At 43.6% G+C, this 17,510-nt stretch overlaps 1 protein-coding gene across 1 annotated transcript in view; it reads right to left on the reverse strand.

Moving 5' to 3' along the window:
- The window catches only part of nomo (nodal modulator), a 96,250-nt gene that overhangs the window by 75,047 nt on the left and 3,693 nt on the right, over window positions 1-17,510 (reverse strand). The window contains exons 2-9 of the mRNA XM_087997592.1: window positions 17,110-17,199; window positions 15,900-15,945; window positions 9,606-9,706; window positions 8,550-8,653; window positions 8,386-8,458; window positions 6,597-6,749; window positions 5,466-5,603; window positions 571-660 (exon numbers count right to left, since the gene is read on the reverse strand). Of these exons, the coding sequence (XP_087853718.1) occupies window positions 571-660; window positions 5,466-5,603; window positions 6,597-6,749; window positions 8,386-8,458; window positions 8,550-8,653; window positions 9,606-9,706; window positions 15,900-15,945; window positions 17,110-17,199 (795 nt within the window). The remainder of the gene's footprint in view (window positions 1-570; window positions 661-5,465; window positions 5,604-6,596; window positions 6,750-8,385; window positions 8,459-8,549; window positions 8,654-9,605; window positions 9,707-15,899; window positions 15,946-17,109; window positions 17,200-17,510) is intronic.

A 17,510-nucleotide genomic window follows, 5' to 3' on the forward strand; every position in this document is an offset into this window, starting at 1 on the left:
TTCGACTGCCAGTATGCTACTCCAACTGAGATAAAAGACAGGCAAGCCAAGAAATTATGCTCAGAAATCTCTGCCAAGAACAGAGTGCTAGAAACATTTACCAACATAAATGCCTTCCTAATTTCACTTCCCTTTCTACAGAAGTGTTTAATTTTCTTGTTATCTCTTGCAGACTATAGGTACACTGTTAACAGTTCAGCATGCTTGGTCTAGCTCTTTAACAGTATCTCAGTTTGATGGATACGCTATGCATACGTAGGACACAGTTATCATTTAACAGTAAATCACAGGCCTTTGTCCTGCACTTACTGAGAAGCTGTACATTCTGATCTGCAGAATTCTATCAACTGCACTGCCTTTAGTTAATTACACATTAGAATTTATCAGCAAACAGTTTCCATCATTGCATGGTCCCACATTAAGATCAGCATGACATATCCTGCACGTGACCTTGCAACACACTAATGAATGGTTACACAGCAGCCAAGGAACACAAGAGAATCTGCTAATTTATAACCTTCTTAGTCATTTAAACAAACTGGATTCATGATAATTTTTATAGAAGTGTACCTCAATCCTTAAACTGTTATGTGCCACAGAAAAATCGAGTCTTGAAGGGGCTACATCAAATGTGATTCTCTCACCTCTGTAGAATGGTACCTAGAATTTAAAGAATTAATAATATCACAACATAAAGAATCCAAAGACACTTCCTGGGCTTTCAAATTTGACAAACCAAAAGCCATATGTCCATCAGAACAAATACATGAAAAACAAAAAGTGCAGTCTTTTCACCAAACTTTACAGGCTAACTTTAATAAACTATCTAGAACTGAGGTTTACCTCAAATAACTTAGAAACTTTAAGCTGCATTTATTTCACTAATTTAAAAGAATACAGCAAAGAAACAAGGAACAAAATCAGCTCGACATAAACCATCTGGAATAGACGAGCTGGTAACACTATCTTCAAAAAAACCAACAGTAAACCATTCGTTATGCAGCAAAGGTTAACACACATGCAATGCTGAAACAGATTTAGATGCAAGTTTTAAGGTCTATCCCATAAATACTGTTGCATTAAATAATACAAGGATGTCTTGGTAAAAGCACTGTCAAGGGGAAATCCTAGGTGAAACAGCTATCCACTTTTCATGCATCATTGCAGGAAGGGAGCGATATATTTCCAAGTCAGGATGGTTTGGGCCCTGGAGGGGAACTTGCAGGTGGTGGCGTTCCTATGTATCTGCTACCCATTTAGTTCGAGATGGAAGTGGTCGTAGGTTCAGAAGGTGCTCTCTAAGGAGCCTTGGTAAATTTTTGCAGTGCATCTTGTAGATGGTATACACTGTTAATGCTGTATGTCAATGGGGAGGGCGTGAGTGTTGAAGGTGGTAGACAGACTGCAGTTCACTAGGCTGCTTTGCCTGGTGGGTATTGAACTTCTTCAGTAATGCCAGAGCTGTGTACACCCAGGCAAGTGGAGGTTATTCATCACACCCCAGTCTTGTGCCTTGAAATTGGTGGACAAGACAAGAAATGAACAGTGTGCAGAATCCCCAAAAGCTGACCTGCTCTTGTAGCAACATTATTAAATGTCTAGTCCAGTTCAGTTTCTGAACAAAGCCAACCTCTAGGATGTTGACAGTGGGGGATAAAGCAATGGTAATGATTAATAAACACATAAACAGGAACTCCTCCCAATGCAGACATTCACTCTTAAACAGCATGACAGAATACCACTTAGATGATATTCTGGGGATTTTTCACAGTTCTTCAGTAACTGCTTACAGACTTTAATCTTGTCATTTCCAGTTTGACAGCAGCAACAGAAATGCAGAAAGCTCAAACTAATGAATGATCAACTCCAAGAAAGATTTAAAAATTTCACTAAATTGCTAGGGAGCTCCCCGTGGAATTTACCCTTCCATCACACTTCTTCAACACTGGCTATGCGACTTTTCAATGACATTATTCCCCTTTTCTCTCAACTTCCAACCTTTTTATTTCTCTCCACACCTAGCTCCGTGACTCGGTTTAATTATCTGCCTTTTCCCCATTCTTGCATGGCCTGGAAAGTGCCTTTAGTTGGATTTCTCCATTGCAACAATTTAGAAGATTTACTCCTATTAAAAAGTTAATAGAAGTTGTAAATGGAGGAGAAGGGGCAGCTGATTTCGGCCAATAGTCAGCTGCAGATTACTTCAGGAGAAAGTGAGGTCTGCAGATGCTGGAGATCAGAGCGTGTGGAGGTGCAGGAGAATCTGTGGCGGATATGGAAGTTTCCTTTGGGGCCTTGGAGGGAGGTGAGGGCGCAAGTCTTGCACCTCCTGCAGTTGCAGGTGAAGGTGCCAGGAGTGGAGGTTGGGTTGGTGGGGGGTGTGGATCTGACGAGGGAGAAGGGAGATTCCTGAAGAAGGGCTTATGCCCGAAACGTCGATTCTCCTGTTCCCTGGATGCTGCCTGACCTGCTGCGCTTTTCCAGCAACACATATTCAGCTGCAGATTACTTCAGTAAAAGGTGAAAATGTGAGGTAATGAACTTTGTTGGAAAGAATGAAGGAGCTGAATATTATTTAAATTGAGAAGGACTGTCAGAAGGTCTTGGGTGTCCTTGTACATGAATCACAAAAAGCTAGCATCTAAGCATAACATATATTAGGGAAGACAAATGGACTCTGCTTTTATTTCAAGGGAATAAAGTATAAATATCGGAAAGTATTGCTTAAACTATACAAGGCATTAGTCAGACCACATGTAGAATACATGTGAAGAGTTTTGGGTCCCTTATCTACGTACTGGTTTTGGGTCCCTTATCTACATACTGGCATTAGAATTAGTCCACATAAGGTTCACTCAGTAGATCATAAGTATGGAAGGATTGTTTTGAGGAGAGGTTGAGTAGGTTTGACTTGTCATCATCAAAGTTTAAAAGAAGGAAAGGTGATCTTATTGAAACTTATCAGATTCTTAGGAGATTGACAGGGTAGATGGGGATATACACGTTCCCCTTGTGGGATAGTGTAGGATCAGAAGATCAAAACAAGGGGTCACTCATTTAAGACAGAGATGAGGAGGAGTCTCTTCTCTCAGAGGTTAGTGAATCTATGGACTTCTTTGTCACAAAAGGCTGTAGAGGCTCTGTAATTAAATCTACCCAAGACTGAGATTGACAGATTTTTAATCACTAAAGAAAACAAGAGTTATGGGGAAAAGGCAGGAAAGTGGAGTTGAGGATTATCAGATCAGCTATGATCTCACTGAATGGCAGGCAGCCTCATTGGGCTGAATAGCCTCCTTCTGCTACTATATCTAATGGAGTATATCTGCTATTATATCTAATGGCAGTGCACGGCAAAACCACAGAAAGTAGCTAAAAAACCGCACGGGGCCAAGCAGTGCTAGGCCAGTCAGCAGAGGCGGTAGGAGAGCACCAAAAAAAATTAAAATGTTAAATAATTAACTGGCATCAACATAATTAAAATTGTCCTGAGTGGGATTTCTGAAGGTAAACACAGCCCTGCAGGGCCACCTGGTGTCCAGAGTTTGGAACTGCAGACAGATAAGGATTTTCTTGTAAAATGACTGTTTGCTGCCATCAAGGATCACGCTCTCATGAGAAACTTGTACACACACTAGTGAATGAGATTTGTTGAAGTGTTTCAATTTTCACACGTGCAGTTTTACTGAAGATCAGGAACCAGGCAGGCTGGGGACGAGAGTAAGAGATCAGGAATTAGGGAGGAAAGACAGGTTGGAAACTGGGAGATTAGTAGACATTAGTGCCCAGAGGTGGAGGGTTGGGAACCAGGGTATGAGAAGATGGTCTTCAACTAAACATCCAGAAGACAAACATGCTCTGCCAGCCTGTTCCCTCCACACGACACTGCCCTGCCTCTCAAGGTCCAGGTTAAGTTACTAGACAACCTGAATCAATTCTCAGATGCCTCCTAAAAAACGAGGGCAGATGCTGACAATGGAATTCAACATCGCCTCCAGTACACCAGCACAGCCTTTGACCCTCTGAGTGATTGATGCCAAAACCGTCAAACCAGGCTCCAAGCTCACGGACTGCAGAACAGCAGTGTTGGCATCCCTTCTCAACCTGTTGGAGATAGGGAGCATGTACAGCAGACACCTCAAATCCCAAGAAATATCTCATAAATAACACCGCCACAAAATCCTACAAATCCATTGAAAGGATTAGCACTCTAATATCAGACTCGTATCTCCAGTAATGAAGCACAGGTCATGGTTAATCTTGCAGGCCATATATTCTGTATTCCTGACAAGATGTCTACTCTACAGGTTCATCACGGGCAATGGTTATCAGGCTTAAAGAGGAAACACTTCAACAGCATCCTCGAATCCTGCAAGTTAAATTGTAATATCCCAACCAATTTTTAGGGATCTCTTGTCAAAGACTGTCCAAGCTGAAGAAACACTTGCAAAGATACCTACCATCCAAATTATCTCCAAAAGACCCAGGTAGAGGCAAAGTTATATAAGCTGACTAGAGTTTATTGCCCATCCCTAATTACCCAGAGGACAGTTAAGTCAGCCACATTGCTGAGAGTCTGGAGTCACATGTAGGCCAGACCAGGTAAGGTCCTTCCCTAAAGGACACTCGTGAACCAAATGGGTTTTCTAATTATCAGCAGGGGTGGTCAAGATTTGTGCTGCTTACTTTTCTTTCATATTTTATTGAATTCAAATTTCACCATCTGCCTGGGGCTCTGGATCATTATTCCAGTGAAAGGTTCATTTCACCGCAGCCTTCCCATGAGATGAGGCAGGATGATACCTACACAAGTGAAAAGCAACTAACTTTAACCATAATTATTACAGACTATAAAACTAGAGAACAACTTCTGTAAAGTCCAGCAGACCCAGGCTCCAGCTCCATTTATGACATCAGTATCATTTCCACTAGTCTATGTAGTCAGGTTAATGTTTTATTTTTACAATCTCCCACTCTATTTCTTGCACGTAAACGCACAGCTTTTCAAAATGTATTCTTTTGTGGGATGTAGGTATTGTTGGTTAGACCAGCATTTGTTACTCATCCTTTGAGCAGTGTCTTGCCCTTTACAGGACAGTGAAGAGACAACCTGTCTGATCTGCTTTTTCCAGCACCACAGACTTTGACTTCTCCAGCATCTACAGTGCTCACTACCTCCGAACCACAGTGAAGACACATGCAGACCAGACCAGGTAACAATGGCAGATTTCCTTCCCGAAGGGACAATCAACTGTGGTTTCCTGGTCAGAATTCCAAGTCAATTCATTGAATTTACCATCTGCCAGGGTGGGGATATGAACCCATGACCTCAGGACATTAGCATGAATTACTATCCAGTGATGATATCATGATACCACTGTCTCTTCCTCCTTACCTCTTGTGTAAACCCAGAAGTGACACCTCAAACCTTTCTGATGCAGCCTGGATTAAAGTCACTTACTCACCACTGTATATTCTCCACTGGGGAGGGATGGGAAAATGAACGATCCATCTTCTCCTGAAACAACGCTGCACAGAAAAGACGAGGCTTCCTCTGCTGTTTGAAATCCTTCAACCGGAGAAAAGTTACAGCCAAAGGTATCCTAGCAGTAAAAGTCACAGCATTAATTGTCAGACAGATTTCTTCACTAAATGAAAAACAATGCCAATTTAGCTTCCAAAGGGACTAACTAAACTTGCGACCATTCCATGGTACCCCTGCACATTTAGCTATCTCAAAGACATTTCATAGAGAAAACTTACATACAACAAACTTCTATTAACAGGCACCTATTGGACCAGAGTCAATAAATGTGAAGCTGGAAAAGCGCAGCAGGTCAGACAGCACCTGAGGAGTAGCAAGGGCAATGTTTCTGTCTGAAACAGTCATCCAGTCCTGACGAGGGGTTTCGGCCCAAAACGTTGACTTTCCTGCTCCTCGGATGCTGTCTGACCTGCTGCGCTTTACCAGCTTCACATCTATTGACTCTGAATTCTAGCATTCGCAGTCTTTACTGGCTCCAAACCCTTGGGTCTTGCAGTGTGCTGGTTGACCATATATTTCACATAATCAATGTACAAACTCACACTGAGTAATAGAACGTCATGCAGCCAGTATACGCATCACTGTTAGACCTTATTTACAGCATGAATCAATTAAATAATAATGCAAACTTCACCTTAAACAAAACTTACCAGCAGAGAGCCTTCTCACTCACACCCTCAACTGACTACTCGGACATTGCGGTATTTGAGGAGAAATTGACTCAAAACTGAATCAACTGTTGATATTTTGTGTGGCCATTCGACTGAACAACAAATATATTTGCATTGGGGTACATCAAATAACTATAATAATTGGACAGAATAGTACATCAAACTTCGCGCTATTTGAGGGATATAATATTTGCCAGTTTATCAAATGTGCCAGTTCATAAGGAGCTGATTAAAACAAAGCTTGCTGTGCACACATTTTTAAAAGGATAAACTGAAGCCTTTAAAGAACCAAATTGCAAACAATTCAGAAACTTTATGTAAAATCCCTACATTTCTGCTAATTCAGCTATCTATACAAAGATCGGGTTATTCACACTCACCTGCTTGGTGACTGACGACGAAAACAGTAGGAACACTACACCTTTCATTGGTTCTCCATCACTACGCACAGAACCCAAAACCTCATACCCAGCAACGATAAGCGAATCAAGTGTATTTGCATTAGAATTCAGCACCTGTACTGAGGTAGATGCCTAAAGAACAATAGAAAAAATAATATCTTACAATTCAAACCTCGAAAGGGTGCAGAAAGGATTTACTAGGACGCTGCCAGGACTGGAGGGTTTGGGCTGTCGGGAGAGGCTGTGTAGACAGGTGCGATTTTCCCTGGAGCATCAAAGGCTGAGGGATGACCTTATAGAGGATTGTAAAATCATGAGGGGCATGGATAGGGGAATAATCAAGGTCTTTTCCATGGGGAATCTAAAACTAGAGGATGCAGGTTTAAGGTGAGAGGGTAACGATTTAAAAGAGATCTGAGAGGCAACTTTTTCACACAGGGGGTGGTACGTGCCAGAGGAAGTGGTGGAGGCTGGTACAATTACAACATTTGAAAGGCATCTGGATGGGCATATGAATAGGGAAGGTTTAGAGGGATATGGGCCAAATGCTGGCAAATGGGACTAGATTGGGTTAGGCTATGAGGTCTGCTTCGGCAAGTTGGACCAAAGGATCTGTTTCCGTACTGACAGCTCTACAAATCTACGATCTACTATAGCTAAACAACTTCAGGTTTCATATGATAATTCCGATGAATAAGTTCAATTCACTGATATAGTGCCCCTCCCCCGCAAACCAAGGCACATGAAATGCCAATATTCATGATATAATGTGGATAAAACAGGTAGGAGCATGGAAAAGGTCCCCTTTCAGACCCCACATGGCGCTGATCCCCCTTTCAGACTGCACATGAGGCTGACCTTTTAATCTCTTTGCCATATTCCTGCTTTCCCCCCATTACCCTCAATGCCTTTAAAATCTAAAAACACATCTATCGCATTTTGGAATATATTCAATGACTTGGCCACCACAGTTTCCTGTGGTAGGGAATTCCAAATGTTCATGACCCACTGAGTGAAGAAACAGTTCATCATCTCAATCATAAATCCTCTACCTGACTGAGACTGTGTCCCCTGGTTCTAGATTCTCCAACCAGGGAAAACATCCTCCCTGCATCCAGCCCATCCAGCCTTGTAGGAATTTTTTACATTACAATCAGATACTCTCCCATCCTCTTAATATCCAGGGAATACAGTCACAGTAAAACCAACCTCACCTCTCGTAGGACAGTGCTGCTATCAGCATCATCAGCCTTGGGAACCTCCACCACATTCCCTCTACAGCAGGTATATTAGGTTGGGAGACCAAAACTCCATGCAACAATCTAATTGATGGGCCCAGACAGGATGTAAAGGACATGTGTATACTTCCAATGGTTTACACCCATGTTAATTTCAGCCAGAAGTTCAAATTTCTGATTTATTACTAAACATTATCTTCCAAATGCAATCAGGGTATTTTCTAGCTTGCACTGGAGGTGTGTGTACATGCTGAAGCTAATAGACAATAGCATCACTGCTGTGTGACAATATTTGTTAATGAATGACATGGTATGGTTACACTTCATGGATAGTTAATTGACAGGTCATTAGGGTCCTGTATGGCTGCTACACAACTACAGCCACACCATCTGAGCCCAGAATGGATGGATGATGCATATTTATGTGAGACCACATTAAAGTGCCCAGTGAAACACCAAAACTATTCACCTTCAAAATTAGCCACTAAGGCAACTACAAGCTATTAACCAATTATCATAAGCAAACCTACTTTCTGTAGAGTCCAGGTGGGGTGGGATGCAAAGATTTCATAGTCACCAGGCAGCACCTTTGTAAATACATATCTGCCAAAGAAACACAAGGGAGAATTCTTTCAGTGAGAAAGTGAACTCCTCCTCTTCACGACGGTGAAGTCACTGATAAGAAAGTACATACTTTCCTCCAGTGTGAGTCAATGAAGTCTGGTCAACATCTGTTCCAACTTTCTTTAAGGTAACATGAACCCCAGCAGGCCCTGAGGTTTGACCTTTGCTTAAAACCTGATAAAATAAAAATAAAACAAAATCACAATATTTCAAAATCATGAAAAATGTACTTTGCTTATACATTCATTTACAGGATGTGGGGTGTTGCTGGCTGCCACAGCATTTATTGACCATCCAAACTCGCTGTGGGGATGGCGAGCTGCTTTCTTGAACCCTTACAGTCCATGTGCAGACTTTTTTGCATCAGTTATAAAGTTTGGATAGCCAAAGTCCTGTTGGGAACAGAATTCCAGGATTTTGACCCAGCAACACAGTCGGAAGGGCAATATATTTCTAAGTCAGGATGGTGAGTGGCTTTCGAGAGGAGCTACAGGGGGTGGTGGTCCCATGTATCCACTGCCCTTGCCTTCCAGGTGGTCAAGTCATGGGTTTGGAAGGATCTATCCGAAGACCTCTGGTGAGTTGTTTCGGTGCATTCTGTAGATGGAACACACTGCTGCCTGATGTGGGGAGTGAATACTGATGATGGTGCATGGGATGGTAATCAAGCAAGTTGTTTTAACCTGGATGGTGTCAAGCTTCCTGAGTGTTGTTGGAGCTGACCCCATCCAGGCAAGTGGGGGTATTCCATCACACTCCTGCCTTGTCAATGGTGGACTGGCTTTCAAGAGTCAGGAAGTGAGTTATTCACTGCACAATTCCCAGTCTCTGACCTACTGTTGTACTTTATCTACTGGCAATTTTACAATATGATATGTAAATAATCAATGGCAGATGCTTAGCTTTAATAGTAACATGGCAACTTGAAGATGGAACTCCTGTTAATGGGTTGCTTCATAAGTAATCTTTTCTCTAATGGGTCTGAAATGTCATTGATTTAATATGTTTGCTGGAGTAAGCCAATCATTTCCAATGAGGCAGTAAACTAGTTCTACAGTAGATGGAACAGTCTAGAAAGATTTCTATGGCTATATGCTTCTCAAGTGGACGGAAGATTCACTCCTACCTTTCCAGAGACAGAAAATCCAGTGAAGACAAAATTGATGTCCTCCCCTTTGGTGCAAATGTCATTAATACCATCAATGTGAAGATCCACATTTGTAGGTTCTGTTTTTAAAATGAAACAATTGTTCTTTTAAAAAGAGTGAATATTTATAATCTGCTAGCAGATTTCTCATGGCACTGCTCCAGTTCAGGTGAAATAGCATTTCCACAGATAGAAGTACGACACAATAATAGGTGCAATGCAATGTTCTACGGCTACAACGAAGACATTTCCTTTCATGCTGAAAAGGGCTGATCACTGCCGAGTAAAATATAGTTTCAGATCAATGTATAACGTCGAGTGAGGGCACTCCTTTTTTAAAAGCACCGTAAGTTTTTATCTTCCAAGTCAGATTCACACAATATACCAATGACTTTTATTTTTTAAAAAAGACTTTTTTGCATCAGTTATATAGTTTGAGGATTCAGCATTTGACCGGTATACTTCAAAATTACCTACATTTATTACTTGGGTTCTAAACCACACATAATCCAGAGAGTTTACAAGATATAAGCCAGCATCCACATTTCTATCACAGGATCATAGATTGGTTACAGCATGGGGCCATTTGGCCCATCATGTCCACACTGACTCTCCAAATGAGAAACTAATCTAGTGTCACTCCTGTCTTTTCCACATAATCTTGCATATTTCTCCTCTTCGGATAATGATCCTATTCCCTCTAGAGAAAGAAACAATTGACATTTCAAGTCTGATGTAACTCAGGGAGGAAGTCATACCAGACTCAAAACATTAAATGGGTTTCTCACTCCACAGATGCTGCCAGACCTGCTTAGTTTCTGCAGTGTTCTGTTTATTTAAGATTTCTGCAGGATTTTGCCTTCATCCCTCTAGAATGCCTTGATTGAACCTGTGTCCACCACACTCTTGGGGAGTTCATTCCAAAGACACGCGCTGCACTAAAAACATTTTCTCAATTATCCTTTGTTTCTTTCTCAAGCATCTTCCTTCCTCATCTCCCTCCAAACACAGAGCTGCAGGAATCATTTAAAATAATACCCAGGTCAAAAGTGGTTCAAAATTATAAAAGCCAATTCCTTACCAAACTGGTTACTATAGCTGGGATAGCTGCAGTATGAACACATGGTCCTATTTCAGGGATGCAGCATTCTGATACACTGAACACAGCTGAGAGCTGGCAGTACTCCATGACCAAAATTAAAGCAAATGTTTTCAAAAGATTCCTTAGAAGAGTATAAGGGCAGTAGGAGTATACTTAAGAAGGAAATCAGGAAGGCAAAAAGGGGACATGAGATAGCTTTGGCAAATAGAATTTGCCAAAGAGTTTTTACAAATATATTAAGGACAAAAGGGTAACTTGGGAGAGAATAGGGTCCCTCAATGATTAGAGGTAAAAACAATGACTGCAGATGCTGGAAACCAGATTCTGGATCAGTGGTGCTGGAAGAGCACAGCAATTCAGGCAGCATCCGAGGACAGGCAAAATCAGACGTTTCGGGCAAAAGCCCTTCATCAGGAATAAAGGCAGAGAGCCTGAAGCGTGGAGAGATAAGCTAGAGGAGGGTGGGGGTGGGGAGAGAGTGGCATAGAGTACAATAGGTCAGTGGGGAAGGAGATGAAGGTGATAGGTCAGGGAGGAGAGGGTGGAGTGGATAGGTGGAAAAGGAGCTGGGCAGGTCGGACAAGTCCGGACAGGTCAGGGGATCGAGTTGCTGGAGGTTAGAAGCTAGGATGAGGTGGGGGAAGGGGAAATGAGGAAACTGTTGAAATCCACATTGATGCCCTGGGGTTGAAGTGTTCCGAGGCGGAAGATGAGGCGTTCTTCCTCCAGGCGTCTGGTGGTGAGGGAGCGGCGGTGGAGGAGGCCCAGCACCTCCATATCCTCGGCAGAGTGGGAGGGGGAGTTGAAATGTTGAGCCACTGGGCGATTTGGTTGATTGGTGCGGGTGTCTCGGAGATGTTCCCTAAAGCGCTCTGCTAGGAGGCGCCCAGTCTCCCCAATGTAGAGGAGACCGCATCGGGAGCAACGGATACAATAGATGATATTAGTGGATGTGCAGGTAAAACTTTGATGGATGTGGAAAGCTCCTTTGGGGCCTTGGATAGAGGTGAGGGAGGAGGTGTGGGCGCAGGTTTTACAGTTCCTGCGGTGGCAGGGGAAAGTGCCAGGATGGGAGGGTGGGAAGTAGGGGGGCGTGGACCTGACCAGGTAGTCACGGAGGGAACGGTCTTTGCGGAAGGCGGAGAGGGGTGGGGAGGGAAATATATCCCTGGTGGTGGGGTCTATTTGGAGGTGGCGGAAATGTCGGCGGTTGATTTGGTTTATGCAAAGGTTGGTAGGGTGGAAGGTGAGCACCAGGGACGTTCTGTCCTTGTTGCGGTTGGAGGGGTTGGGTCTGAGGGCGGAGGTGCGGGATGTGGATGAGATGCGTTGGAGGGCACCTTTAACCACGTGGGAAGGGAAATTGCGGTCTCTAAAGAAGGAGGCCATCTGGTGTGTTCTATGGTGGAACCGCTCCTCCTGGGAGCAGATACGGCGGAGGCGGAGGAATTGGGAATACGGGATGGCATTTTTGCAATGGGTAGGGTGGGAAGAGGTGTAATCCAGGTAGCTGTGGGAGTCGGTGGGTTTGTAGAAGATGTCAGTGTCAAGTCGGTCGTCACTAATGGAGATGGAGAGGTCCAGGAAGGGGAAGGAGGTGTCAGAGATGGTCCAGGTAAATTTAAGGTCAGGGTGGAATGTGTTGGTGAAGTTGATGAATTGCTCAACCTCCTCGCGGGAGCACGAGGTGGCGCCAATGCAGTCATCAATGTAGCGGAGGAAGAGGTGGGGAGTGGTGCCGGTGTAATTACGGAAGATCAACTGCTCTACGTAGCCAACGAAGAGACAGGCATAGCTGGGCCCATACGTGTGCCCATGGCTACCCCTTTGGTCTGGAGGAAGTGGGAGGATTCAAAGGAGAAATTGTTAAGGGTGAGGACCAGTTCGGCCAAACGAATGAGTGTGTCGGTGGAGGGGTACTGTTGGGAACGTCTGGAGAGGAAAAAACGGAGGGCTTGGAGGCCCTGGTCATGGCGGATGGAGGTGTAGAGGGATTGAATATCCATGGTGAAGATGAGGTGTTGGGGGCCGGGGAAACGGAAGTCTTGGAGGAGGTGGAGGGCGTGGGTGGTGTCTCGAACGTATGTGGGGAGTTCCTGGACTAGGGGGGATAGGACAGTGTTGAGGTAGGTAGAGATGAGTTCAGTGGGGCAGGAGCATGCTGAGACAATGGGTCGGCCAGCGTGGTCAGGCTTGTGGATCTTGGGAAGGAGGTAGAACCGGGCAGTGCGGGGTTCCCGGACTATGAGGTTGGAAGCTGTGGGTGGGAGATCTCCTGAGGTGATGAGGTTCTGTATGGTCTGGGAGATGATGGTTTGGGAGATGGGGGGTGGGGTCATGGTCAAGGGGGTGGTAGGAAGAGGTGTCCTCGAGTTGACGTTTGGCTTCAGCAGTGTAGAGGTCAGTTTTAGACGTTTCGGGCAAAAGCCCTTCATCAGGAATAAAGGCAGAGAGCCTGAAGCCTGAAGCGTGCCTGTCCTCGGATGCTGCCTGAATTGCTGTGCTCTTCCAGCACCACTGATCCAGAATCCCTCAATGATTAGCAAGGCGGCCTTTGTGTGGAGCCGCAGAAAATGGCGGAGATACTAAATGAGTATTTTGCATCAGTATTTATTGTGGAAAAGGATATGGAAGATATAGATTGTAGGGAAATATATGGTGACACCTTGAAAAATGTCCACATTACAGAGGAGGAAGTGCTGGATGTCTTGAAATGGGTAAAGGTGGATAAATCCCCAGGATCTGATCAGGTGTACCCTAGAACTCTGTGGGAAACTAGAGAGGTGATTGCTAGGCCCCTTGCTGAGATATTTGTATCAATAGTCATAGGTGAGATGCCAGAAGACTGGAGGTTGGCTAACGTGGTGCCACTGTTTAAGGGTCGTAAGGACAAGCCAGGGAACTATAGACCGGTGAGCCTGACCTCGGTGGTGGGCAAGTTGTTGGAGAGAATCCTGAGAGACAGGATGTACATGTATTTGGAAAGGCAAGGACTGATTAGAGATAATCAACATGGCTTTGTGCATGGGAAATCATGTCTCACAAACTTGATTGAGTGTTTTTGAAGAAGTAACAAAGAGGATTGATGAGGGCAGAGCGGTAGATGTGATCTATATGGACTTCAGTAAGATGTTCAACAAGGTTCCCCATGGGAGACTGGTTAGCAAGCTTGGGTCTCAAGGAATACTGGGAGAACTAGCCATTTGGATACAGAACTGGCTCAAAGGTAGAAGACAGAGGGTGGCGGTGGAGGGTTGTTTTTCAGGTTGGAGGCCTGTGACCAGTGGAGTGCCACAAGGATCGGTGCTGGGCACTCTACTTTTTGTTATTTACATAAATGATTTGGATGCGAGCATAAGAGGTACAATTTGAAAGTTTGCAGATGACACCAAAATTGGAGGTGTAGTGGACAGCGAAGAGGGTTACCTCAGATTACAATAGGATCTGGACCAGATGGGCCAATGGGCTGAGAAGTGGCCGATGGAGTTTAATTTAGATAAATGCAAGGTGCTGCATTTTGGGAAAGCAAATCTTAGCAGGACTTATACACTTAATGGTAAGGTCCTGGGGAGTGTTGCTGAACAAAGAGAGCTTGGAGTGCAGATTCATAGCTCCTTGGAAGTGGAGTCGCAGGTAGATAGGATAGTGAAGAAGGCGTTTGGTATGCTTTCTTTTATTGGTCAGAGTATTGAATATAGGAGTTGGGAGCTCATGTTGTGGCTGTACAGGACACTGGTTAGGCCACTGTTGGAATATTGTGTGCAATTCTGGTCTCCTGCCTATTGGAAAGATGTTGTGAAACTTGAAATAGTTCAGAAAAGATTTACAAGGATGTTGCCAGGGTTGGAGGATTTGAGCTATAGGTAGAGGCTGAACAGGCTGGGGCTGTTTTCCCTGGAGCGTCGGAGGCTGAGGTGTGACCTTATAGAGGTTTATAAAATTATGAGGGGCATAGATAGGGTAAATAGACAAAGGCTTTTCCCTGTGGTGGGGGAGTCCAAAACTAGAGGGCATAGGTTTAGGGTGAGAGGGGAAAGATATAAAGGAGGCCTAAGGGGCAACGTTTTCACACAGAGGGTGGTACATGTATGGAATGAGCTGCCAGAGGAAGTGGTGGAGGCTCGTACAATTGCAACATTTAAGAGGCATTTGGATGGGTATATGAATAGGAAGGGTTTGGAGAGATATGTGCCGGGTGCTGGCAGGTGGGACTAGATTGGGTTGGGATATCTGGTCGACATGTAACATTCTGTGGATTAACTGATCAATAAGATTTCTCTCCTTTCAAAGAAGATTTTTTTGTAACTCCGTTACTGCTTTGGATCTGCATTGGACAAAGTGACATTCTGTCTGGAGACCGTCAGAGCATGTTAGTATACGTACACAATTCTTTATCCAAAATCCAAAAAGCTCCAAAATCTGACAGTTTTCATGGCGTGTGGAGTGTCATTTTGGTGTGTGAACAGGTGACCCAACTCCACACCCACTCGAACCACGTCACTCAGATGTGACGTGGCAGCATGGCCCTGCACTGGCAGACAGTAATTGTGTCTCAGCGCTCATACTATTCACAGATGTCTGCTGTTCGATAATTGTTTTATTTCATTGTGAAAATATCATGTATTCTGAAATCTGAAAAATTCCAAATTCCGAGAAGCAACTGGCTCAAAGGATTTCAGATAAAGAATTGTGTACCTGTACGTTAGCTGCCCAGGGCGTGGTTCAACATATAGATGGGTCCCACATGTTTTTGAATTTCCTATTATATCCCTGGAAACTAAATGGCAGAATTTGCAGGGTTTTTTTTGAAGTATACACACAATTGCAACAATTTTGCATCTACACAACGGATAGTGATTGGCAGGATTTCAAAAACAAGATCCATCCACAAGTTTGTAATTCATCTGTAATCAGCGGTTTTAATAACAAATAAGCCATTGTACGATTGTAACTGCAAAGAATTTAGATCGCAATTGAGCTGGTGATCGTGGATAAACAATTATAGATCTATTATTCTGCAATGGTGTGTCCCTAACATTTCAGTATCATCACTAATGCACCACGGTAATTCATTTAAGTCATTTCACATAAGGTAGTAACAATCAGTCAACAGTGTAGATATTTCAAAAAGACGCATTCACTTGTGTCAGGCTGAATAATGAGGTACTCACCAAAGCTCCAGCCAAGAGGTGGCTCAATCTTTAAAATGAAATCTCCCTAAAGAGCAAAGAAAGACACAGTCTGACTGCACACAAATTATAATAGACCTGATGGATGTGGGTACATTTATCAAAACATTGACTGCTCACCAATGGAATTATGAATCTGCAGAGGTCTTTAACACTGTTTTTAGTACAATGTTCTAAATCAGTGTGTTTATTGAAATTTAAACAATTAATTCTACAGAATTTGATTTCCAGTTAAACTCTGATCTGTTTAGAGTCATAGAGAGGTGCAGCACAGAAACAGAGCCTTCAGTCCAATTCATCCATGCCAAACAGATATCCTAAACTAAATCTAGTTCCCATTTGCCAGCATTTGGCTCATATCCCTCTAAAACTGTTCTAGTTCAGATATCTTTCAAATGTTGTTGTACCAGCCTCCACCACTTCCAATGGAGAAAGTGAGGTCTGCAGATGCTGGAGATCAGAGCTGGAAATGTGTTGCTGGAAAAGCGCAGCAGGTCAGGCAGCATCCAGCATCGGGCATAAGCCCTTCCTGAAGAAGGGCTTATGCCCGAAACGTCGATTCTCCTGTTCCCTGGATGCTGCCTGACCTGCTGCGCTTTTCCAGCAACACATTTCCAGCTCCACCACTTCCAATGGCAACTCATTCCATTGACTCATCACCCTCCATGTGAAAAAGTTTCCACTTAGTTCCCTTTTACATCTTTCCTCCCTCACCTTAAACTTACGCACTCTAGTTTTGGATTCCCCTACCCTGGGGGAAAAACTTTGGCTATTGACCCTACCCAGGCCCCTAATGATTTCATAAACTTCTACAAAGGTGATGGCTCAGCTCCAGGGTATTAATACAATAAGTCAGGAGGAATAAGTGAGGACTCCTGCCGAAGAGCTTACGCTCAAAACATCGACTCTCCTGCTCTTAAAGTGCTGCCTGACCGGCTGTGGTTTTCCAGCACCACACTGGTTTTGACACTGAATACAATAAGTCACCCTAGTTTCACAAATTAAGTCAGCTTCCATTGTTCAAATGACTGTAGGTGGCTTGTCTCAAAAGTGGGATGTCATTAAAAAGGTTTGGATCATATGAAGAGTGTTAAATCTAAGAACTGGCTTTGTCCCACACTAACAAGTCATTGCAAGTACAAATTAATTTTACGATCACAAAATGTACAAAGCTGCTTTTAATACAAGTTACCTTATCATACAGTGGAATCATGAAGTAACCATTGTTGGGTGCACAGTCAGTCTGGTATTTCAGTGTGCCTTGCTTTGTGTATAATTTAATCTGTAAAGCAAACAGAGATTTCCTTTAATGCTGCAGAGGATTTAAACTGTTGATCTTAAATATCAGTTCAGAAAATAGTATTTAGAGTCATAAAGGTGTACAGCACGGAAACAGACCCTTTGGTCCACTTGTCCTTGCTGACCAGATATCCCAACCCAATATAGTCCTACATGCCAACACTTGATCCATACCCCTCCAAATCCTTCCTATTCATAATCCCATTCAGATGCCTTTTAAATATTGTCATTGTACCAGCCACCACCACTTCCTCCGGCAGCTCATTCCATACACATACCATCCTCTGCGTGAAA

This window comes from Chiloscyllium plagiosum, unplaced genomic scaffold (genome assembly GCF_037043375.1).
Source record: "Chiloscyllium plagiosum isolate Xiang-an unplaced genomic scaffold, Cpla_swu_hap1 HiC_scaffold_20, whole genome shotgun sequence".
Classification (NCBI taxonomy): domain Eukaryota; kingdom Metazoa; phylum Chordata; class Chondrichthyes; order Orectolobiformes; family Hemiscylliidae; genus Chiloscyllium; species Chiloscyllium plagiosum.